At 60.8% G+C, this 22,264-nt stretch overlaps 2 protein-coding genes across 3 annotated transcripts in view; one reads left to right on the top strand and one right to left on the bottom strand.

The window, feature by feature from the left end:
- Nucleotides 1-2,411: 2,411 nt before the first annotated feature.
- OTUB1 (OTU deubiquitinase, ubiquitin aldehyde binding 1) lies at nt 2,412-9,855 on the top strand. The gene is made up of 7 exons (XM_006050855.3): nt 2,412-2,562; nt 4,354-4,415; nt 4,646-4,744; nt 8,706-8,824; nt 8,964-9,048; nt 9,161-9,355; nt 9,502-9,855. Exons 1-7 carry the CDS (start codon nt 2,505-2,507, stop codon nt 9,697-9,699), a joined length of 816 nt encoding a protein of 271 aa, XP_006050917.1. The 5' UTR covers nt 2,412-2,504; the 3' UTR covers nt 9,700-9,855.
- Nucleotides 9,856-10,724: 869 nt separating this feature from the next.
- Nucleotides 10,725-22,264, bottom strand: part of MACROD1 (mono-ADP ribosylhydrolase 1) — a 154,185-nt gene continuing 142,645 nt past the window's right edge. The window contains exons 5-11 of one of the 2 annotated variants that reach the window (XM_025286594.2): nt 12,728-12,844; nt 11,930-12,051; nt 11,792-11,822; nt 11,577-11,650; nt 11,132-11,213; nt 11,013-11,041; nt 10,725-10,859 (exon numbers count right to left, since the gene is read on the bottom strand). In XM_025286594.2, coding sequence (XP_025142379.1) covers nt 11,037-11,041; nt 11,132-11,213; nt 11,577-11,650; nt 11,792-11,822; nt 11,930-12,051; nt 12,728-12,844 — 431 coding nt within the window. In that variant the 3' untranslated portion in view covers nt 10,725-10,859; nt 11,013-11,036. The remainder of the gene's footprint in view (nt 10,860-11,012; nt 11,042-11,131; nt 11,214-11,576; nt 11,651-11,791; nt 11,823-11,929; nt 12,052-12,727; nt 12,845-22,264) is intronic. The other variant, XM_025286593.2, reaches the window with a different exon arrangement.

The following is a 22,264-nucleotide window of genomic DNA, read 5'->3' on the forward strand; positions in this document are numbered from 1 at the left end:
AAAAGAGCAGGGCAAAAGTTGACCATCCTGGGACTGGATTAAAAGCCAAAGCTCCCCCCTGCCTGACAAGTGGGGGAGGGTGGGCAGCAGGCAGGAGAGCCCCTCAATTCCACACCCTGCATACACTGAGGGTGCAGATCCGTTCTCTGAGCCCCAGACCCTTGTGTTGAGGGAGACATTTACTTGGTGTTGGCAGCATGGCCGAAGTCCAGCACTGGACCACAAACGGGATTCCTTCTCACCCTCCAGAGCAACTGTATTCTCTGTCCCCACATGAATCCCAATCCAGCTCCGCTTTGTATGCTCCCCACCTCCCCAGACTCCCTAGTCAAAGTAAGGAGTGGGGGTAAAGGTGGAGTTGTCTTACAGCTATTTTCAAGATTTTGTAAAGCCAAAATAGAAATCATGCTTTTTTCATCAACTGCTCGGGCACCCCACTCCAGTACTCTTGCCTGGAAAATCCCACGGACGGAGGAGCCTGGTGGGCTGCAGTCCATGGGGTCACTAAGAGTCAGACACGACTGAGTGACTTTCACTTTTCACTCTCATGCATTGGAGAAGGAAATGGCAACCCACTCCAGTGTTCTTGACTGGAGAATCCCAGAGACGGGGGAGCCTGGTGGGCCGCCGTCTGTGGGGTTGCACAGAGTCAGACACGACTGACGCGACTCAGCTGCAGCAGCTCCTCATTTGGTAATACCAGTGCTGAGGGCTTCCCAGGTTGCTCAGCAGCAAAGAATCCACCTGCCAGCAGAGAAGACGCAGGAGACCCGCGCTTGATCCCCGAGTCGGAAAGGTCCCCTGGAGGAGAAAATGGCAACCCACTCCGGTATCTTCGCCTGAAGAATCCCATGGACAGAGGAGCCTGGCGGGATGCAGTCCACAGGGTCGCAGAGTCGGGCACATCTGAACATGGCATGCACAAGCTACTGACTGAAGGGCTAACTGGCAGCTCCAGATTGCATTGGCAAAATTGGGAAAAGGAATGAACGTTTGGTGTACTGTGTGTGTGTGCGCTAAGTGGCTTTAGTCATGCCTGACTGTGACTCTATGGGTGATAGACATCCTGCCAGGCTCCTCTGTCCATGGGATTCTCCAGGCAAGGATACTGGAGTGGGTTGCTATTTCCTCCTCCAGAGGATTTTCCCGACCCAGGGATCGACCTGCACCTCCTGCATCTCCTGCATTTCAGGCAGGTTCTTTCCCTCTAGTGTCACCCGAGAAGCCCAGTTTGGTAGGAATGGGATCCAAATGGGTAGCCCCTTTGCTTCCTTGAATCTGGAAGCAAACACTAGGATCGGTGACCTAGGAAATAGTAATTTGCAATGTTGCTGGGCACAGACTTGGCATGTGGAGCGTTGCTGTGAGCGCGCCACTGTGGGCGGTGTGCTGAGCCCAGGCACCAGCGTCCCTGCCCCAGGACTGGATGTAGCTCATGAATATATTCATCCTATTCTGCACCTGTATTATCATGAACGGAGGGATCTGACTGGGGCTCAGACACAGCCTCCTCAAGTGCTAAGAGACCGCTGTCATATCACGGAAAAGGCCCTCCATAGTGAAAGGCAAAAAACCAGTACCCCTGAAGGTGACTTCTCTAAATAACTGCATCTTCAGCATCCAAGGCCTTGACACTTTTTAAGTTTTTAGATAATTCACAGGTGATTTTAACAGATTACACAGAAAGATCCTGTGTATCCTTTACCCACTTTCCCCCACTGATAACATCTTGCGTTTGAAGCTACAGTACAGCATATTCCAGGATCTCCATATATATTCAAGATAAAGAATACTTCTATCTCCACAAGGATACTCCTGTTTCATTTTTATAACCACATCCACTTCCCTCCTGCCCCCTACTCAACCCTTGGGAACCACTAATCTGGTTTTCATTGGTTTAACTTCTATCTTAAAAAATCCTAATTTTCTCATAACCACAAGGGCAGGGAGTCCAAAGTTAGGTCGACCCCGAGGGACATGGTCTCTAGGTCAGAAGCAGGACACCAAAGCCCGCTCGGAACCGAAGCTCGGTGGAGGGGGGCGGTGAATTCCCAGAGCTCGGATATTAGCAGAATTCCCGGTCTCGTTGGCTAGGTGATCCTCATTGCATTGGCCTGTCTTGAGTTCTGGAGCCCGCAGCGGGAATTGCCTTCCGTGATTTGAATTTCATTTTCCTGCTTATCTCAATAATACAATCCGCGTTTCAAACTCTAGTGAAAGGAAAACTCATGTAGCCCCAGGAAGCTCTTATCACCAACCGGCACATTGGGAGCCTGGGAAGATGGAGCCGAGCAAGTGTGCGGGAGGAGGGCGGGCGGGGATTGCCTTCACTTGCCCCGGCTTCCGCCGCTGCCGAACGCGACTGCGAGCCCCTCGGGTGACTACGCCCGAGGGGATCCCGTTGCTAGGGGCGTTACCAAGGAGGGGCCTCGAGGAGGAGCTGTCTTCCGGGGGGAGGCCAACTAGTAACCCGGAAGCGGTCGGCAGTGCGGTGCTGTTTAAAGATGGCGGCGGAGGAACCTCAGCAGCAGAAGCAGGAGCCGCTTGGCAGCGACTCCGAAGGTACCGACCAGGGGAGAGCCGCCCGGCCTGGGCTAGCGGGGGCGATTCCGGATGGCCGGTTCCCGAGAAAACCAGGGCTGGGGCGGCTGGCGGCGAAGTGAGCGGAGGGCCGCCTCCGCCGCCTCCCCTCCCCCTCACAATGGAAGGAGCCGCCGCCGCGACCCCTGGCCGGGCGGGCGGCGGGAGAGAAAGCGGGGCGGGCTCCGGCCCGCGACTCTTCCCTGTCGCGCGCTCCTGGGGCGGGGCCTAGGCCGCTCCGCCCTCCCACCCCCCGCCCAGCCCCCTCCCCGCCGGGCGTCCGGCTCCCGGGTCCCCGGCTCTCCCGCCCCGGACCTGGCACTCAGGCCCGGGCCTAGTTCGGCCCCGTCTAGTCCGCTTTCTCCAGAGCGGCCCGAGCCCGGGAGGGCGTCGAATTACGCCGGGCTGCGGAGCACAAAGGACTGGGCGGGCCGCTGGGGATGCTGCGGGCGGCCCGAGGTTGTGAGCGGCCGCAGGTGTGTGCCCCTGAGGGCAGCGCCCTTCGTTTCCGGTAGAGCCCCCTCTCCTAGCCTCGCAGCCCCTTGCTTCCTGTCTCGGCATAGTTTCCTTAGACCCCTGAAGAGTTGGACCTCTCAAAACTACTCACCCTTTTTTCACCCCTGAGTTAGAAACTGGGGACTGAGGAGGTCACTAGGGTTGGGAGGGATAGCCCAGTTGCAGTGCAGTGTAGGGGGTGGGTGGAGGCCCAGCTGAGGCCCCGGGCTGTTCAAGATCAAAAGGATTGGCCTTAAAAGTCATTCAGCACACAGATCCCCTTCTAAAAAACTGAGCTTTGGGGGACCTAGACCCTCCCCCTCCCCCCCCCACCCCCCAAGGGACTTGTTTAGGATCATGTAAGTTAAGAAAGAACCAGAGCCAAGATTCAGGTCTCCTGGCTCCTCACCAGTGGCTGCTTGGCATGGGGCCCACAGGGTGGACCCGCCCAACTCAGTGATGAGTATTGAATTACGCCTCTTAAGATACCACCTCCTCACTGCATCACAGTAAAGGGGGGAAGGTGGTGGTATCTGTCTCGGTTCACAGCTGACCATGAGCCTCTGCAGTGATGTGCCAGAGGAGTTATTGTGGCGAAGAGCCCAGGCTTTGCAATTAGACAAACCTGGGTTTGACCACAGGTCTCCCTCTTCGTGACTTGGGGCAGATGATTTCACCTGTCTACATTTTTGTTCTTTGTAAAATGGGCACCATTAAGAATACCCAGGATGGCAGGCGGAGGAATGGTGTGATTGAATAAAGTAAAGCTCTCATCTAGCCGAAGATACTCTGCTTTCTCATCTATCTTTCCTCAAGAGACCTGGCTCAGGGTCCTTCCGGGCTGCTCGGAAGTGATGTTAGAGAGCAAGGGGAGAGGGCTTGTTCAAGCTGGAAGAGTGTACCCTGGGGGGCGATCACCTTGGCCTGCTTATTTTATTTTTCACCATGTATTTATTTGGCTGTGCCGGGTCTCAGTTATGGCATGTGGGATCTAGTTTCCAGACCAGGGATCAAACCCAGGCCCCTTGCATTGGGAGCTCGGAGCCTTAGCCACTGGACCTCCAGGGAAGTCCCTGGCCTTCTCCCTTTAAAGATGAGAAAACTCATGCCCAGGAAGTGGAAGGACTTTGCCAAGATCCCACAGTTGGGGTGGAGCAGGGCATGACGCATGCTTCCAGATTGCACGTCTGCTCTCCTGGCCCATTCTTTTCCTCAGCCCAGCTTCCTGGAGTGGGGAGAGCCAGGGCCCACTGTAATTCTTGGCCTTCCTTCTTCCAGGTGTTAACTGTCTTGCTTATGATGAAGCCATCATGGCTCAGCAGGACCGAATTCAGCAAGAGGTGAGTGGCTGTGGCCAGTGGCCTTACTTTGGGGATACATTGGTTGGACTGAGGCCTACCGCTTGTGTCTCCTCCAGAAGCTCCCCGTCCCCAGGCTGAGCTGGTACTAGATGCCTTTGTGGGGGGATGTGTGGCCCCTGTGCCCGGCAACTCTCAGCTAGATGTTTGGGCTGACAGGTGTGGGTCACTCCATTTGCCTGTCAGAACGTGATGGCTTCCCCACCCCGCAGATTGCTGTGCAGAACCCGCTGGTCTCGGAGCGGCTGGAGCTCTCTGTCCTATACAAAGAGTATGCTGAGGATGACAACATCTATCAACAGAAGATCAAGGTGGGAGCCTGGCCAAGGGCGCAGGAAGAGCCCTCGGGTAGGGGCAGGAGCCTGGCCGCTTTAGACCTGAGCTTGGCTGGGCCTGGCCTCAGAGGGTCAGATGGTGGGAAGCCCTCTGGTCACTGGTTCACAGGTTGGCAGAGTCTGGAACCAAAAAGACCTTGATTCAGATCCTGACGCTGCCACATGGCAGCTGTATCCTCAGCAGCTCCTTCGATGTCTCAGAGCTGTGGAGACCTCAGCTGTGAAATCAGGGTGATGAAAGCAGGGGTGCTTGTGAGGTTGCGGGAGACAGTGCCTGGGGGGCCTGGTGTCGGCTGTGGGAAGCCTGTGGTCTCAGTATTCACGGGGGGTGGGGGGAGCTGGTGGGCGGAGGCTGGCTAGTGGGGGAGGGTGCCGGCGGAGACACAGTCTTGCCCTCTGCTTCCGTGGAGAGGCAGGCAGCACTGGGGAGAGGGGCCCCTGGATCTTCGTGTAAGGCCCTGGTGCCTCCCTTAGAAACTGAGGTAAGTCCCTTAACCACTCACTTCCTTCTCTGTGAGCTGGGGGTTTGAAATGTGACAGTGAGTGTGTATACACAGTGTCTCCTGGGCACAGCCTGCTGCTGCTGCTAAGTCAATTCAGTCGTGTCCGACTCTGTGCGACCCCATAGACGGCAGCCCACCAGGCTCCGCTGTCCCTGGGATTCTCCAGGCAAGAACACTGGAGTGGGTTGCCATTTCCTTCTCCAATGCATGAAAGGGAAGTCGCTCAGTCGTGCCCGACTCTTAGCGACCCCATGGACTGCAGCCTACCAGGCTCCTCCGCCCATGGGATTTTCCAGGCAAGAGTACTGGAGTGGGGTGCCAGTGCCTTCTCTGGGGCACAGCCTGAGGGTTTAGTAAATGCTACTCCTCCCCCCTCTCCCCCAAAGATCAGAGCTGCTTAGAATCTTCCACCTGCAAGGTTGGCCTTTGGGGTTAGCCATTTGAGGGGCCAGGCAGGTAACCCAGGTGACTGGAGGTGGCCAGGTACCGCAGCCCGGCTCCTCCAGTAGCAGGTGGTGGAGCCTCATGGGGCGATTGGGAGCATCTGTGCCTGTCACTCCATCAGTGCTTCCGAGACCAGCCAGAAATGATTTTGTTGTAAAATCTCCAGACTCCTGACAGTTGGCAGCTGATTGACATTTAAAGTGGGCCAGACAGCACGCGTGCAGGCCAGAGCCCGCTGCCTGTGGCCTGTGGGCACCTCTGCCCCTGCTCAGGGTGCTCACGTTTCACCCTGGAGGCCTCTGGAGAGAGGGAGGCCCTGGCTCTGGGGCCCGACAGACCTGACGTGAAGTCCCGGCTTACCCCTCCTGTGTGACCTTGGGCAGCAACAGTGGCCGCCTTGGGGCCTCTGTTGATCTGCCAGCTCTGCGTGGAGAGGCCTATCTCGTGGGGTGGGCGTGAGGCTTGCAGGAGAGGACGGTGGTCAGGTGTGGAGCCCAGCGCCTGGGAGGCGGTGAGTCCCTCCTCTTCTCCGCGTGGTGGGCTGGCGGGGCTCAAGGCCTGCCTGTCCCACGGGGCCACCCCAGTAAAGTGGACAGGCCACGCCTCTCAGGTTCTTCCCCTGAGTCAGTTGGCAGATGTTCAAGCGTCAGCTCCTAGGAGGAGCCCAAGTGCAGACAGCAGGGCCCGGGCTCCTGAGCCGTGGCTCCTCTGTGAAGTGGGCCCCGGGGGCGCGCGTGGGAGGACAGTGGGCCTGGCACGGGTAAGTGCTCAGAACAGTTCTGGTCGCAGCAGGGACTTGGACTCTTTGTACGCGTTTTATCCCACTTTGACACTTAGGAGCACACCCTGGGGGCCAGGCAGTTGTAGGCTCTGGAGATAGTGATGTCTGCAGCTGCCAGGTCACCACGCGGCTCAGAGTGGAAAGGCAGCCGCTACGGCGACGCGCGTGTGCCAGAGGCGGTGAGTGCTGTGGACAAAAGTCAAAAGTGAAGCTGCCCGAGGAGATGGGGGGCGGGGATTTGCAGGTTTACCTAGGGTGGTGTCTGATGAACTGAAAGAAGCCAGCGAGCAAGGCGGGGCAGCCATCTGGGCCGAGCAGGGGGGCGGCCAGCGTGGTGGGAGCAGAGTGGATGGGAGACACAGGGCTTGGATCCGAGAAGGGATTCGGAGGGAGCTGCGTGTTTACTGGGTGTCTGTGGTCACTGGTGCCGCGGTGGGGAGACTGAGCAGTGAGTGAGGTGCAGGCAGGGAGACCGTGTGGAAGCTTTTGCGATGAAACTGGCCCTAGATGGAGTTGGACGGGGCAGCCCACGTGAGGAGAGACTGACGCGGGCAGAGTGGCAGGGTCTGCCCTGGGTAGCAGGGGGAGTGAGGGCGGAGTCCGCTCGCCTGGGAGGGTTTGACTCCGCAGCTGAAAGGTGGGGAGCTGAGGGAAGGCCCTGAGGTCAGAAGCCGCCTGTTGGCTGGGCGGTTCAGAGGCTGTGCAGCCCAGGCAGTTGAGTGGAGCAGAGCGGGGAGAAGTGGGCGGATGAAGAATTACGTTTAAATCCCAGGAGGTCAGGAGACAGCCAGCGCTGGGGCTGCCCCAGGCCTGAACAGGTTGTGCTCACACAGCAGGGGCTGTGGGTGGTCGCTGGCGTGACTGTCTTCTCGCAGGTGACACACTGGTCTTGAGGAAGGGTGTGTGGTTGGGTGGCGGCCATGACCACCACGGGTAGGTGAGGAGGGGCAGCGTTGAGGTTGGAGGGCATGGAGAGGGTGGGGGAGGAGTGAAGAAGGGGGTTCGCGTCACCACACCTGCGGGTGCAGGGGGATGCTGCTCAGCAACGGTCTGGGGAGAGTGGGTTTGACCCTCGGACTTAGGAGGGCACCTGTGGCCTTCACTAGAGTAGAAGCCGGCTGGGCTTGCGTACCCAGCAGAGAAGAAACGGAGACAGCGGCACAGGCAGCTTCAGGAGCAGTGCTGCCCTGTGGGAGAGCAGAGAGGTGGGGAGGTGGCTGCAAGGGAATTCATGGGGAGCAGAGCATTTGTTTATAGGCAGTGGGGCCAGTTGGTCGGGAAAGAGAAGCTGATGATGGGGAGGGGAGGGCAGACTTCAGGAACGGTGTCCTGAGTCCAAGGGAATGTGGCTCTGGGAGCAGCCTCGGACCTTCCAGGGATGGAGAGCGAGGCCCCGGGAGGCGGGGGACAGGGTGCCGTGGGGATGACGGCTTCTTAGTGGAAGTCCTCAGGGAGCACAGTCCTCGGGAGGATGACTGGCTGGGGGCTTAAGATATGGGGAAAAGGCATGAAATAGGCGTCAGGAGGAAGGGGAGGGTGCTCAGGCCTGGGGAGTGAGGCCTGGTTGCCAGACAGTGCCGAGGGCCAGACCCCCGACTCCTGAGGTTAGATTGAACAGACAGGAGGAACTCCATTGAGCTGGGGAGGAAACTGGGAAAGAGTGAACCAGTACTTGGGAGCAGGCAGAGCAGGGATTAGATGGAGGTGAGGGGGCTGCTTCCCGCCCCAGGCCTGTGCAGCGGGGGCCCCCAGCGCGGCACTGCGTCAGGGATTAGATGGAGGTGAGGGGGCTGCTTCCCGCCCCAGGCCTGTGCAGTGGGGGCCCCCAGCACGGCACTGCGCTGTGTACACTAACTTGTTTGCCCTGGAGCTCTCAGGGTTTGAAAGGCTATACACTGGAAAAGCTGCATCCGTCAAGGACCCATTCACTTGCCTGGTCTTATGAAACAGTAGCCCTTTAGGCCCAGCAGCATGGCACGCCTAGCGGCTGATGACCACTTTGGTGACTGATGTAACCAATGTGTCTATAATTCATGTTTCTGGGGCTCCCGGCAGCAGGTTGCTAAATGACCCCCATTATTGGAGTCAGTAGCCAAGGACGGCAGGAGGCTGTTGTGGTGTGACCTCTGTTGGGGGTATTTCCTGGGCCTGCCCTCTTTCCACCAGATGTTGATGGGCACGGGGTGGGGTGGGGGCTGCCTCTCTGCAGGACCTCCACAAAAAGTACTCATACATCCGCAAGACCAGGCCTGATGGAAACTGTTTCTATCGCGCTTTCGGATTCTCCCACTTGGAGGCATTGCTGGACGACAGCAAGGAATTGCAGCGGTGAGGAGGCGCGGCGGGGAGGTTCCGTTGGTGGCTGGGGGGTGTGGTTCCCCCTGAGGCCCAGTGATGGCCTGGGCCCTGCCGGGCCTGGTCTGCCGGCCTAGGAGCCCGTGGCGCCCTCTCTCCCGCCCGTCCACAGGTTCAAGGCTGTGTCTGCCAAGAGCAAAGAGGACCTGGTGTCCCAGGGCTTCACCGAGTTCACAATTGAGGATTTCCACAACACGGTGAGGCCAGCTGCCCCACGCGGGGTCGGCCAGGGTGGCGGGTGGTGGCCTGGCGGTGGCAGGGGTGACCCGTCTCCCTCCTTGTCTCGCCCTCTGTCCCCCTTGGGCGCAGTTCATGGACCTGATCGAGCAGGTGGAGAAGCGGACCCCCGTGGCTGACCTGCTGGCCTCCTTTAACGACCAGAGCACCTCGGACTACCTGGTGGTCTACCTGCGGCTGCTCACCTCGGGCTATCTGCAGCGTGAGAGCAAGTTCTTCGAGCACTTCATTGAGGGCGGGCGCACCGTCAAGGAGTTCTGCCAGCAGGTGCTGTCCCTCCCCGCCCCTCGGCTGTGGGCCCCTTTTCCCCCGAGCGCCCCCTGAGCCGCCCTGTGCCTCAGGAGCTGGAGCCTTCCCTGGGGGGGCCCAGGTAGGGGGGGCCCGAGCACCCCCTGAGCCTCCCTGTGCCGCAGGAGGTGGAGCCCATGTGCAAGGAGAGCGACCACATCCACATCATCGCGCTGGCCCAGGCGCTCAGCGTCTCCATCCAGGTGGAATACATGGACCGCGGCGAGGGCGGCACCACCAACCCCCACGTCTTCCCCGAGGGCTCCGAGCCCAAGGTCTACCTGCTCTACAGGCCCGGACACTACGACATCCTGTACAAGTAGGGCCGCCCGGCCTGCCGCGCTGCCCGCCCGCCCCTCTGCCAGGCGCTAGACATGGACAGAGGTTTTCTTGTGGTTGTAAATGGTCATACTTCACTCCCCCACCCCTTCCCTGTCACACGACCTCCCGTGTTTTATTAAAGGGGACGCTGGTGGTGAGCCGCGTGTGTGCGTGTCCCTGCTCGGCTGCTGCCCACCTGGCTGCTCTGTGTCTGGCTGCCCCCTTCCCCTCAGGTGGGTTCCTCTCGGCCTTTCACCTGTCCACCCCCAAACCTCCCCGCCAGGAGCAGTTTTGAGGGGTCTGGGCCTCTCGGGGACCCTTCCTGGTTATTGGGGTTCTGCTTCCTTCCCTTCAGGCCACCATGCCTTCCCTGTTTAGCTGGCCAGGGCTTTCCCTGGGGACCCAGGAGCACCGAAGCTTCTAGCTGCTCCCTCCTGGGCCCTGCCCCGACCCTGCTGTCCTGGCCGGAGCTCCGGCCACCTGCCCTCGATCAGGGCTCTGCGTGGTGGAGTCCTGGGTGGAGAGGGACCACATGATGCTGCATCCTGGCTCAGGGCAGGGGGAGGCGTGGGGGTGCCCCAGGGCACCCCAGCTGGTGCCAGCCAGGTGGGGGAGGGGCAGTCCCCCAGCCTGTGCGTGGTCCCCTGTCCCCAGGTCTAGCCTCAGGTCGAGTGGGGCTCTCCAGGCCACCGTTCTCCCCGCTCTGCTCCCCTCGGCCCCCTGCTCGTGCCTGCTTTGCACCCCCACTGCTTGGGCCACGGTGTCTGCACTGCCTTCCTTTCTGCCTTCACCTCGTCTCTCACCCCTGCCCCCTCCCCGGCACCTGTGGGGTCTCAGCCCCCAGGCTGTGAGCTTTTTGGGGGCAGGCCCTCAATAAATGTGATGTGCTGCTGCCCACCTCTGCTGTCAACCTCGTGCCTCCCCCTGCCTGGCTCACCGAGAGCTCTCGCCCGCCCCTTGATGCCAAAGCAGCTGTCCACACCTGGGCTCCCTCCCTCACCCCCAGCAGAGCTGGGACAGTCGGAGCTGCAGCAGTAGTGGTCTTTATTAGGCTCCTGACAGGGCGGAGGGTGTAGGGGCAGAATAGGGTGGCCCCGCCAGGCCCCACTGCAGGCTTCGGAGACTTAGAGCTGGGAGCGTGGTCCGGCAGGCCCAGGGGAGTCTGCGGGCAAAGATGAGTGGTCAGAGCAGTGGCCCATGGGCTGCCCCGGCCTCCCAGGCTGCCTCCCTGGCTTCCTTCCCTGCGTGGGGGTGAGCGGGTGTTAGTGGGCACGAGGTTAGTGGGCAGCCACACGAAGGGCCAGGCCCTGCTTACCAGTCCTGGTCAGGGTGGGCAGCATCACGCTGGAAGGCAGAGGACAGTGAGAGCCTGTCCTGGGTGGACGGGGCGGGACAGGGGCTGGCGGGAGTGCGGTGGGGGCAGGAGGCACCTACCGACCGGGAAGTAGTAGGGGAGGCGTTCTCGGTAGATGTTCTCGTCCTTCTCCAGGAACACGCAGATGATCAGCCGGTCCACCTGCATCAGGGCCTGTTGAGCCTGGGCGGAAGCGGCCGGCTCCCCGGCCTTAACCACCACCCTCGCTGCTGTGGGGTTTCCCCTGCCCTGTCCTTGGGGCACTCTTCAACCTGGGTTTCGAGCTCGGGCTACAGAAGGGGCTCGTGGCGTGGTGTGCGCCCCGCTATCCCTTTCTCGAAGCGCCCTGTGCCCTGGCCGCAGGGGAGGAAAACGCCCCGAGTAAAAGAGGACGCAGACAGCAAGCGCGAGCCCAGAGCCCCGAGTGGGCACTCTGCACACTCCTTGGCGATGACGGGTGGAGCTGGTCACATGCGCCCCGCCGCCCACCTCCGTCCCCTCCCTTCGGCTGTACCCAGGCCTCACCTTGTCCTTGTGCTGCTCTAGCCACTCGCGCAAAGCGGTCAGCACTACCTCGGCTGCCGCCTCGTTGGGGTACCCTGCGGACCGGACCGTGGGCCCCAGTGAGTCTCAAGCTCCGCCCCTCGCCGCTCCGCCCCGCCCCGCCCACTCCGGCCCCTCCCGGCGTCCCGGCCCGCGCACCGCCCATCCACGTCCTTCCTCTTCTAGACCCCACTCACCGAACACTCCAGTGGATATGCAGGGGAACGCCTAGGGATGAGGGGTAGTGAGAAGGGGCTGGGGACAGCGTCACTCTTCGCTCCGCCTCCCGCCAGGCCGCGCCCCCCCCCCACCCCCCCACCCCCGCGGCCCCTCACCGCCGAGCGGAGCCGGTGCTCCAGCAGCAGGTCGAGGCTGCTCAGGTAGCAGCTGCGGAGCTCGGCAGCCTGGCTGGCACTCGGCTCTCCGTGGGCGATGGGTCCCACCGTGTGGATGACATCTGTGGGAGGGGGTGAGGTCAGACCGGCCAGAGCTCCTGGCGGTCTTTGGCTTTCCCTCCTGCCGGCCTGGGCCCCGGTGGTGGTTTAGTCGCTAAGTCGTGTCCGACTCTGTGACCCCATGGACTGTAGCCCGCCAGGCTCCTCTGTGCATGGGATTCTCCCGGCAAGAAGACTGGGGTGGGTTGCCATTTCCTTCTCCAGGGGATCTTCCCAACCCAGGGATCGAACCCAGATCTCCCGCATTGCCGGCGCATTTTTTACCAGCTGAGCCACTAGGGAAGCCCCTGGGCCCTGGAAGGGACAGGAAACAAGTACCCTCCTCCCCAAATTCTGATCTTCCCCGGGTAGGGACCCCACCCATAATTCACACCTGCACAGACAGGCCAGCCTACGCAGGCCCCCACCCCACATCTGTCTGGACCCGGCTGAAACAATGGACGTTGTTGCCTCTTTAGCTATTCCCCTCACTTAGTCCTTGCGGCTCCCAGCCTCTGCGCATGCCCTCCACACGCCTGCTTCCTGGGATCTGCGAGGAGGGGCCAGGTCCTGGCACTTAAGTGCCCCCGGAGGAGGCCTCCAGCAATTCTGTCGGGGGTGCACCCCTAATCCCGAGTTACACTAATTACGCAAGGCGCCCTGTCTGCGCCCAACGGGCTGGGGGTGTGGGGGACTCACACTTGGCCGGCAGCCGATAGCCACAGGTGATCTTGGCCTTGCCGGTCTCACAGTTCTGCAGGGTCCGGCACTCGTCGGTGAGCAGCGGTCCGGCGGCCCGGTGGATGCAGCCGTCCACTGCAGGGAACCGGGCGGTGAGTGGCGGGGCTCCCAGCTACCCGCTGAGCCCGTTTTACAGAGAAGGCCGAATCCCACGGAGAGAAGACTCCAATCCCTGGGCTGTGCCGGGACTCACCCGGCCCCGAGGCCCTGGGCTCACTCTTCCACGGCCTCCAGACGCTCCCTCACCCCTCCACCCTCTTCCCGCACCCCCGGTCCCACACTTGTTTCACAGCTGGGAAAACTGAGGCGTAGACGGCGGCCAGAGCGGGCCGCGGCGGGAGCCGGCGCAGACCTGCCGGCAGGGGGCGCGACCCGTCCGCCCTGCTCTTTCCTGGGCGCGCGGCAGGGGCGCAGGCGGGGCTGGGGTCTCCCCGGTCAGAGGCGGCGCCGGGACTCGGGAGGCGGGCCCGAGCAACAGGATCCGCAGCCAGAGCCAGAAAAGGGAGAAAATCCGCCCTCCCGGCCGCGGGGCCCGCTGCCAGTCGCCACCTTCGCGGGAGGAGCCCGGGATCCGAACGCCGACCTCCGAAGGCGGGGCCCGCTTTACATGTCTGACTCGTGGGACCCCATGGACTGTAGCCCGCCAGGCTCCTCTGTCCATGGGATTCTCCAGGCAAGAAGACTGGAAAGTGAAAGTGAAAGCCTCTCAGTCGTGTCTGACTCTTTGCGACCCCATGGACTATGCAGTCCGTGGAATTCTCCAGGCCAGAACACTGGAATGGGTAGCCTTTCCCTTCTCCAGGGGATCTTCCCGAGCCAGGGATCGAACCCAGGTCTCCCTCATTGCGGGCAATTCTTCACCAGCTGAGCCACAAGGGAAGTCCAAGAATACCCGGGTGGGTAGCCTATCCCTTCTCCAGGGCATCTTCCCGACCCAGGAATCCAACTAGGGTCTCCTGCATTGCAAGTGGATTCTTTACCAGCTGAGCTATCAGGGAAGACTACTGGAGTGGGTTGCCATTTACAAACTCTTAAGACAGTGGCTCAGAGGATAAAGCATCTGCCCGCAATGCGGGAGACCTGGGTTCGATCCCTAGGTCGGGAAGATCCCCTGGAGAAGGTAATGACAACCCACTCTGTTACTCTTGCCTGGAAAATCCTATGGACGGAGGAGCCTGGTAGCCACCGTCCATAGGGTTGCAAAGAGTCGGACACAACTGAGCGACTTCACTCATTCACTCACTGAAGACTCACTTTACAGAGGCGGACACTGAGGCCACCTAGATACAAGAGGCCGATCCGATGGGGGCCTTGAGCTAGGTCTTCCAGCTCCTTCCTGCGCCACGCGGGAGGGTGGTCCGGGCCGCGCAGGTGTCTCCGGGCGCGCACCCAAGCTCATTAACGAGTCGCCTCGTTAGTGCATCCGGCTTAATTGGGGCCGGGCCTGGGCTTGTTTATCCGAGGGCGGCTCTAGGGCCTCACCAGCGACCCTGGGGACCCGGACCCAGATAAACAAGTCGTCGTGGGCGCGGCGGGAGGCGTGGAAGAGACGCTTCTTCTCCCTGACCTCCCCAGGCTGCTGAGGCTCCGAGGGAGAGGCGGGGTCAGCCTCGCGAAGAGTCAAATTCAGACTCGCCCCTCATTGGCTGCGGCACCTTGGCAAGCCCTTTCCCCTTTCCCAGAGCGTCCTCTGCCTCATCAGAACGATTGGGGCAGTGACCACTTCCCACCACGCCCCCCATCCCCATCCCCGGCCCCCTCCCCGCCCCCATTCCTCGGGAGAATATCACCCTCCTCCGGCAGGTCCCCAGCTCCAACTGCACCGAGGCCTGTGCCAGGTGCTTCTTGGACACTGAGCTCAATGCTCTGCAGCAGGAAATACTACCGTTTCCCCATTTCACAGACCGCAAACTGAAGGCCTAGTTGCTTCATTACAGCCCCACCCCTGCTCAAGACCAGGGCCGCAGCTGGCTCAGGCCCTTGGCTTCTGTTTTCTTTGGTGCCTGTGAGCCCAATTAAGCCTAATTCTGAGACTTCACCCGGAGATGGTACCAGGTGATTTCCCGAGCATCCTAGGAGTGGGGGCCGGGGTGAAGGGTAGAGGAACTGCGGGATCCCCGGGAGGGAATCTGGGACTGGGTCCCCTGCCACCCCGTCTGATGTGCAGGGCTGAGGGCAGCTGCAGCCAATGGGAGGGGGCGGAGAGTGGGTGGTGTGGCACAGTGGGTGTACGTCCTCTATTTGCGGTGTGTCTGTTCTGGGTGCGGGGGGTACCACAGAGCCACCCAGCGCCATATGCAACAGCGGGGGCTGTGGAGCTGGGCAACCTGGGTTCAAATACCAGCTCTGCCAGTCACAGATGTGTGATCCAGGGCACTTAACCTCCCTGGACCTCAACTGCCCCATCTGTAAAATGGGATAATACGACTACCCACTTCATAGGAATATTGACAGGATTAAATTAATTCCTGTAATGTGCTTAAGCCAGTGCCTGGCATGAGTGACGGCAACTCAAGTATTGGCTATTACTGAAACTGTGTGGGCCTGTGCCCGACCCGTGTGCCCTGGGAGTGGGGTGGGAGGCAGTGTCCAGGGCATGGGGTGAGCGCAGGGACCTCCCGGCCCTGCCCCAGTGGTCTCATCCACTTGGCAGCAGCTTGCCTGCCATCTCCCAGTGCTGTCCACCCTGCTGGCAACCTTGGCCCGCAGTGGGGGGCCGTGCGGAAGTGGAGCTCAGCGAGATCTGTTTCAGGGACTTAATGTTTCCTGCAGAAGTGGACAGGCCTGCAGCCAGGCCTTTGGGGCTGACCTGGGGGCATGAGGTGGGAGGAGGCGGGAGGAACTGGCGCCGGCAGAGCCCTTGGACTGGAGTCACCCCACCCCTGCAGCATCCATAGGGCTGGGTCATATGATTCCCGTGACAGTGCCCAGCAAGCCATTCACCCAGAGCAGAGATGAGGGTCAGGCTCGAGGTTCCCCCCTTGCCCACCGTCCCCCCAAGCCAGAGCCAGCCTGACCCCCTCCTGTCCCCCTTCCCCAACCACACGGCAGGCCTGTGGCTCGCCCGTCCCTGAGGAGGCCCCCAGCCCCACTGGCCTCAGCTACAGGCCAAAGGACTGCCCCTTCCCACGCTTCCCACCATAACCCGTGCCTCCCCTGGCTCCAACCCCCAGGCCCTGCCCTGGCTCTTAGGTAGGGCTAAGCTGAGCCCTGGAGACCGGAAGCAGGAGGCTTCCGGGGGTCCCACCCCCCCCAACTCCCCACCTGACTATTGTTGGCTGTTATTAGGACAGTGGGGCAGCTGGGCCTCGGGCCTGCCTGGTAGGGTGGTGTTCCCAGTTCATACCAACTGGCGCCCTCAGCCATATTCCCCCAAACCTCCTACTTGACCCCGCCCTGCTTCAAGACAGTGGAAAACCCGGGGTCTCTGCTGCGGAGCCTGAGCCCATGTGGGTGATAGGGCCTCCCTCAGATGCCTCTCCACCAGCCGGGGCGGAACCCTTCCCCTGCGAGGAGACGGCCCTGAGGCCCGCGCCGCCTCCCTCTGCAGCCTCCTCCTTGCTCCTCCAGTTTAAGCGCCCAGATTTTTATTGCTGTTTTTCTTTAGTCACTAAGTCGTGTCTGACTCTTTCATGACCCCATGGACTATGGCCCACCAGGCTCCTCTGTCCTTGGGAATTTCCAGGCAAGAAGACTGGAGTGGTTACTATCTCCTCCTCCAGGGGACCTTCCCGACCCAGGGATCAGACCCGCATCTCCTGCATTGACAGGCAGACTCTTTACCACGGAGCCACCAGGGAAGCCCCAGCTCCCAGACACGGCTCCTTAATTTCAGCCTCTTAGTGAGCAAGGCGCTGAGCCATATACATCCACCGTCATATGTGATCCTCACAGCCTGGCTGTGCTATTGCTTTTCTTGCTTTAGCAAAGAAGACATTGAGGCGCGGAGAGGGTGAGAGACTTGCCCAAGGTCACACAGCTGGTCAGCTCTACTTCCTCGAGAACCATGGCAGGACCTGACCTCACTGTTCCTACCCCGAGCTGCCCTTCCACGCTGGCTGGCTGCTGTGTGCCCTCCTCACTCAAACACTTCAGGAAGGTGTCCTGCCTGCGGCTGCTGTCCCCTCCACCAGCCCCCAGCAGCCTGGCTCCTGGCCCCTCCCCACCTCTGCCCATCCCCCTCCCAACAGAGGGGCTGCTCGGGGGACCTCTGGTTGCTGGGTGGTCTGGGGGCTCTCCCCTTGCAGACCATTCAGCTGCACCCACAGGCTGACCGCTGGCTGTCTGCATCCAGCCCATCAGGGCGGCCTTGCAGACCTGCTCTCCTCATCCTCCTGCCTCCCCGATCTCTTCTGCCCCCTTCCCCACCTCCTCAGACGCTGCTGTCCGCGGGCCCCGTCTGTCCCTTTTCTGTTCCAGCCCTGATTCTCCACCCAGGTCCAGGTACGTCCCCCAGAGAAGCCCTGCCACCCCTGCCTGGAAGCCCACCCCGGCCTCCTGCCATCGGTGCGGCCTCCACAGCCCTGTTCTCAGCCTTCGGGAGCATCAGCTCAGACTCAGCGCCTTCCTAGCAAGGCCAGTGCCGGCAGGGCGTCCAAAGAGAGCAGGGGCTGGAGCCAGGCCGCGGAGCCAGCAGCGGCGAAGCAGGCAGGCTCCCGTGGGGGCCATTTGCCAAGGCGCTTAGGATATGTTGGCCGCTATTTAGGGTGCTGTAATATTCATGAAGGGAAGATTAGATATTTAAATTTATTCAGCAATAAATGCATCTCAGTGGGGGAGCATTTCTCATTCTAAACAAACAAGCAAGCAGGGGCTAATTAATTATTTACAGGAACACAAGGAGGGCTGTGGCCTGGGGGAGAGGAGGGCAGCTCTGCCCTGACAGAGGGCAGGGGACCCTGGCTAGCCCTGGGCCTGCCCCTCCGTTTCCCTCCTCTTCTCCACCCCACTCCACGTCCTGTGGGTCTGGCCCCCTGCTTGCCTCTTTCTGGCATTTCTCTTCCCACAAATCTTGCCCACAAGCTTGCTGGCAGCTTTGGGCCAGTCATTTAACCTCTTTGAGCCTCAGAAAATTTGGGGGGAGGTCTGAGATTTGTGGTGAGGTGGCCAGAGGAGGGGAGACTCAGGGCCAGGATGATTTAGTGACGTGTCCGAGGTCTCAGTTACAGGATAGCAGATGCTCCGAGCGCTGCCCTGGCCCCCACCTCTCCCCAACAGGGATGAAGGCTCACAGGGGCGGAGCCGTTCTCAGCAAGTGTGGGTGGTGAGGTCTTGTCCGGGCAGCCCTCTGCCCTGCCCTGCCCTGCCTGGGGCTCCTGTGGGCCCCCAGTGCCCTCCCAGGTGCCGAGTGTCAGAGCCTCTGAGATGAGCTCACTGGGGCTGTGTGGCTCAGGAGCAGACCTGGCCCCGTGAGACCCAAGGCGTCCTCCCCCAGCTCTCCCACCCCTCCGCCGGTCATTTCACCTCTGCCTCAGCTTCACCTGTACAAGGCAACAGCACCTCCCACTGCATTTGGCTTGAGGGTTCAGTGCGAGATGGTACCAAAGTGCCCTGCGTGTTATCACGTGTCGTCCCATTTTACAGAAGGGTAGACCGAGGCACAGCCTCAGACTCCGTAGGCAAAAGACGCCTTTGTCCCAAAATGCTCTTGGGGCCCCTTCGCCCAGGGGACAGGATACATTGCCAGTGGAGATGTCACCCAGAAAGCCCTAGCAGGGAGAGGGCTGCGGAGGCAGAGGAGTGAGCTTGAGGCCCGAGGGGCCAGGAGAGGGGTGTACCTCTCAAGCCCTGGAAGGCACCTGGGGGTGGGCCCTCTCCATCACTTCCCATTTAGATGGCTCACCTTGTAGATCCCGCCCACTCTGACCAGGCAGGTGTAGCCCATCCCAGCCCCCTGCACGGACACCCACCGCCTGGGCTGAAAGGAGCCAGAAGCCTGAGTCTTTGCACCCCCAGGGCCCTGACCTGCAGAGCGCAGGCCCAGCCATAAGGTCTGGCCAAGTGACTCAGCCTGCGGCCCCGGGCCCCCTTCTCTCCAGCTCTCCCTACTCTCTTCCTCTCTGGCCCCCATTTTCTTCCTAGGCTGAGACTTGGGAGTCTCGACCTCACATGATCCCTGTTACCAAAACTGCCTCAGCTTCTGCCCACACCCTCCCGGTCACTCATTCAGTCAACAGATGCGTCCCAGCCCCGCCCGGCTTGGTGCTGGACTTAGGCTCAGCCCACTGTGGGGGGAAGCAGAGCCCACCCTTGCCAGGCCCCACCCTCGAGATGCCAAGGTGGGTGGGTACCCCCGGGAGAAGACGGATGGACAACAGCTCGGCGATGTGATCTGAAATTCATTATGGGGTGAGATCAGCTCCTTAAATGGGGATTTGAAAACATTAGGGCTTCATTATGTACACAACGGCAGCGCCTCATTCATCATGCAAAAATCACTCCCGTTATTAAAAATCCCCGTGGCAGCTGCAGGCAGGGGCTTGGCAGCATCTTGCCCACAGGGCGGGGCACGGGTTCCACCATTCTCTCCGCCCCCCAGGAAGGGTGGGCCAAGGGATGGGGGTGGGGAACGTGATTCAGCTCAAGGGACTTGGTGCCTCAGTTTTCTCATCTGCAAAATGGAGATGCTAAGGGTGCGCACATCCCAGGATGCTATGACGGGTACGCGAGAGCCTGCGTGGAGAGCTCAGCCAGGCCCAGCATCCACGCGGGGAGCGCTGATAGCACCTCAGTCCTGCTTCTCAACTGGGGCCTGTACCTGGGGAGACCGTGTCCCCCTTCTGCTCACTAAACCTCCCGTGGCTCCCACAAGTCCATGAAATAAAATCATCAATGCCGAGCAGGGCTGGGGCTCCCTCCAGCCTCCACCTTAGATGACAGCCGGCCTCTGCATGCTGCACCCCCCGCCTCTGGTGCATTGGACAGGGGGAGGTGGGCCCACCACGCCCGGCACAAAGGAGGCGAAGCTCTCACATCACCATCCCCGGGAAACAGCTAAAGGAAAGACTCCAGAGTAGCAAGGGAGCCGGGCGGGGGTGGCTTTCAGGTTGGTTTCAGGTTGGGAAGGTGCCTCCAAGGAGGTGGCATCTGAGCAGAGCCCTGGGTGATAGGCTTTGGGGGGAGGTCGGGGGAGGAGGGGTCCAGGCAGAGGGCTCAGCAGGGTGACAGGGAGAGAGGTGGGAGGGGTGAGCTGTACCCCCAGGAGCACTGCAGTGGGAAGGTTCCAGCAAGGGAGGGGTGTGCTCGAGATGGCCTCTGCTGTGCCTGCGGCCAGGAATGCCCTTCCCTTCTCCGCCCCTCAGAGCCCCCTGCCCCAGACAACTTCTGGTCGCACCTGCTGAGTCCACCTATTGGCCCCAGCCTGGCACAGAGCCGTGCTCAAGTGTGGCTGGGACTTGGTGGTGGTCCACTGGCTAAGACTCCCAATGCAGGGGGCCCAGGTTCAATCCCTGGTCAGGGAACTAGATGCCACGTGCTACAACAAAAAAACGGAAGATCCCGTGTGCTGCAACTAAGACCCAGTGCAGCTGAGTAAATAAACGATTATAAAAAAAGGAAAGATGGGCTGGTCGGGCCCCACCCAGCCTGGCCTGGAGAGGGTCTGCCCGCTGTGCCAGGCCCCAGCCAGTCAGAGCAGAGCGGGGAGCAGTCACGAATTAGCAGCGTGGGGTGATGGGAGATAGGGCTGGGCCCGGGGTGTGCGGGATGGCAAGCGAAGCCAGGCAGAAGCCAAGGCCTGAGTCCTGAGAGGCCTCGTTAATCCTCCCGGGCCTGACGGTCCACGGACAAAGGAGGGCAAGCGAGTGAGCAGGTGAGAGCGAGAGATGGCACGTGCCAGGGGAGAGAGATGGAGAGGAAACTAGAGCGAGACATCAAGAGACAGACCGAGGGGGACCGAGGGGAACTCAGAGACAGGAGGAGGGTAGCGGGTGCCCATGTGGAGAGAGGGTGGGCCCCGGTGGTGGGTTCTGCCTGGGCCATGACAGCTGGGCTGAGGGCACACGTCCCCGGGCATGCCAGTCTAGCAGCAGGTCTGCACTGGGCACCTGCTTTTTGCTGGGAGGCAGAGAGACAGATGCTTGTGCTTACCCCTGAGTGGGGGGGTGTCCGATGGGGGGCAGTTGATACTTAATCACACAAACGCGAGTCTGATTTCCAAGAGGGACAGGGTCTGCCATTTCCCAGTGCTGGCAGGCCCCTTGGTGAATAGAGAAACAGCAGTGAGTGAGTGAGTGAGAGAGAGTGTGTGTGTGTGTGTGTGTGTGTGTGTGTGTGTGTTGGGGGACTGCTTGTTGGAGGGGCTGCCCTGACATGGAGATAACTAGGCGGGAAGGTGTGGTGGGAGGGCAGAGGAGCCCTTGAGCCTGGGAACAGCACATGCAAAGGCCCTGTGCCCAGAGAGGGCTGTGCCAGGAGCCGAGCCGCCCTGGCTTCTCCCTGGTGTGAGATGCCTGAGACCCTGCAGCGCAAGGGACACAAACACGGACTTACGGGGTGGGCCTGGGGAGCAGGGCTGTGCAGAACCATCGGGTGGGAAGGCAGGGAGGCTGTACCCTCACACGCCTGCCGGTGTAGGGGGGCTGGCTGACCTCTGGAAGGGAGGGCCCTTGGCAGGGGCTGTGTGTGTGGACGAAGCTCCAACCTGCCTTGCGCCCATCCTTGGGCCGGCCCTCGGGGCCCTGGCTAGGCGGACACAGAGATGGCGCTGCAAGAGGAGGAAGGCGGTCCTGAATTAATCTGTCACTAAAGCTTGGCCGTGGCAGGCGCAGTCATGATTTAGATGAATAATTGAAACGCTCCGATACATTTATTATCCCTTTAGTGCGAAAGTGGCAGAGAAAGACGAGGGGTAATTGAAAAAGAGCGCACAAATCTCCACGAGAAAGCCGGCTCCTTATCGCCGAGTAAACATTTCAGTCCTAATAAACAGGAGAGACATGCGTCAGGGCCCTGTCGATTCCCATCCTGATTTAGGGCCCGCCTCCCTTCTTACCATACAATAGCAGAGTGTTTTTAAAAAAATTTTTTTTTTATTGAGCCAGTAAAAGGCTGTCCAGGAAGGAGGCCGGAGCAGGAGTGGGCCAGGCAGCCCCCACTGCAGACGCTGGGCCCTCTGCCTGGTGGGCCTCTCTGTCCCTCTGTACCTGACGAACTCCTATGCAGCCTCGGGGCCCAAGTCAAGTGCCCTCTCTCTGTTGGAAGACTTCTACCAAAGTGGGCCTCTTTGAGGGCAGAGTCAAGTCCTGAGTCGGGGGGTCTGACACAGGTGTCCTCCCCAGCCCCTCCCCACTCTCAGAAAGAGCACTGGGAGCTGTGGGGGGTAGGGGCCGCTCGCTGTGTTGTCAGAACCACTGACCTTGGCTTCAGGGCCTGGTGGGGGCCCAACCCCAGAGTGAGGCAGGCCCAGGGAGCTCGAGCAGCCCCTGGGGGTTCCCACTGAGGTTTGAGGTGCCAGCCAACCCCCTCCCCAACAGGCTTGCTGTAAACGCTGCGGGC

This window comes from Bubalus bubalis, chromosome 5, assembly GCF_019923935.1.
Source record: "Bubalus bubalis isolate 160015118507 breed Murrah chromosome 5, NDDB_SH_1, whole genome shotgun sequence".
Classification (NCBI taxonomy): domain Eukaryota; kingdom Metazoa; phylum Chordata; class Mammalia; order Artiodactyla; family Bovidae; genus Bubalus; species Bubalus bubalis.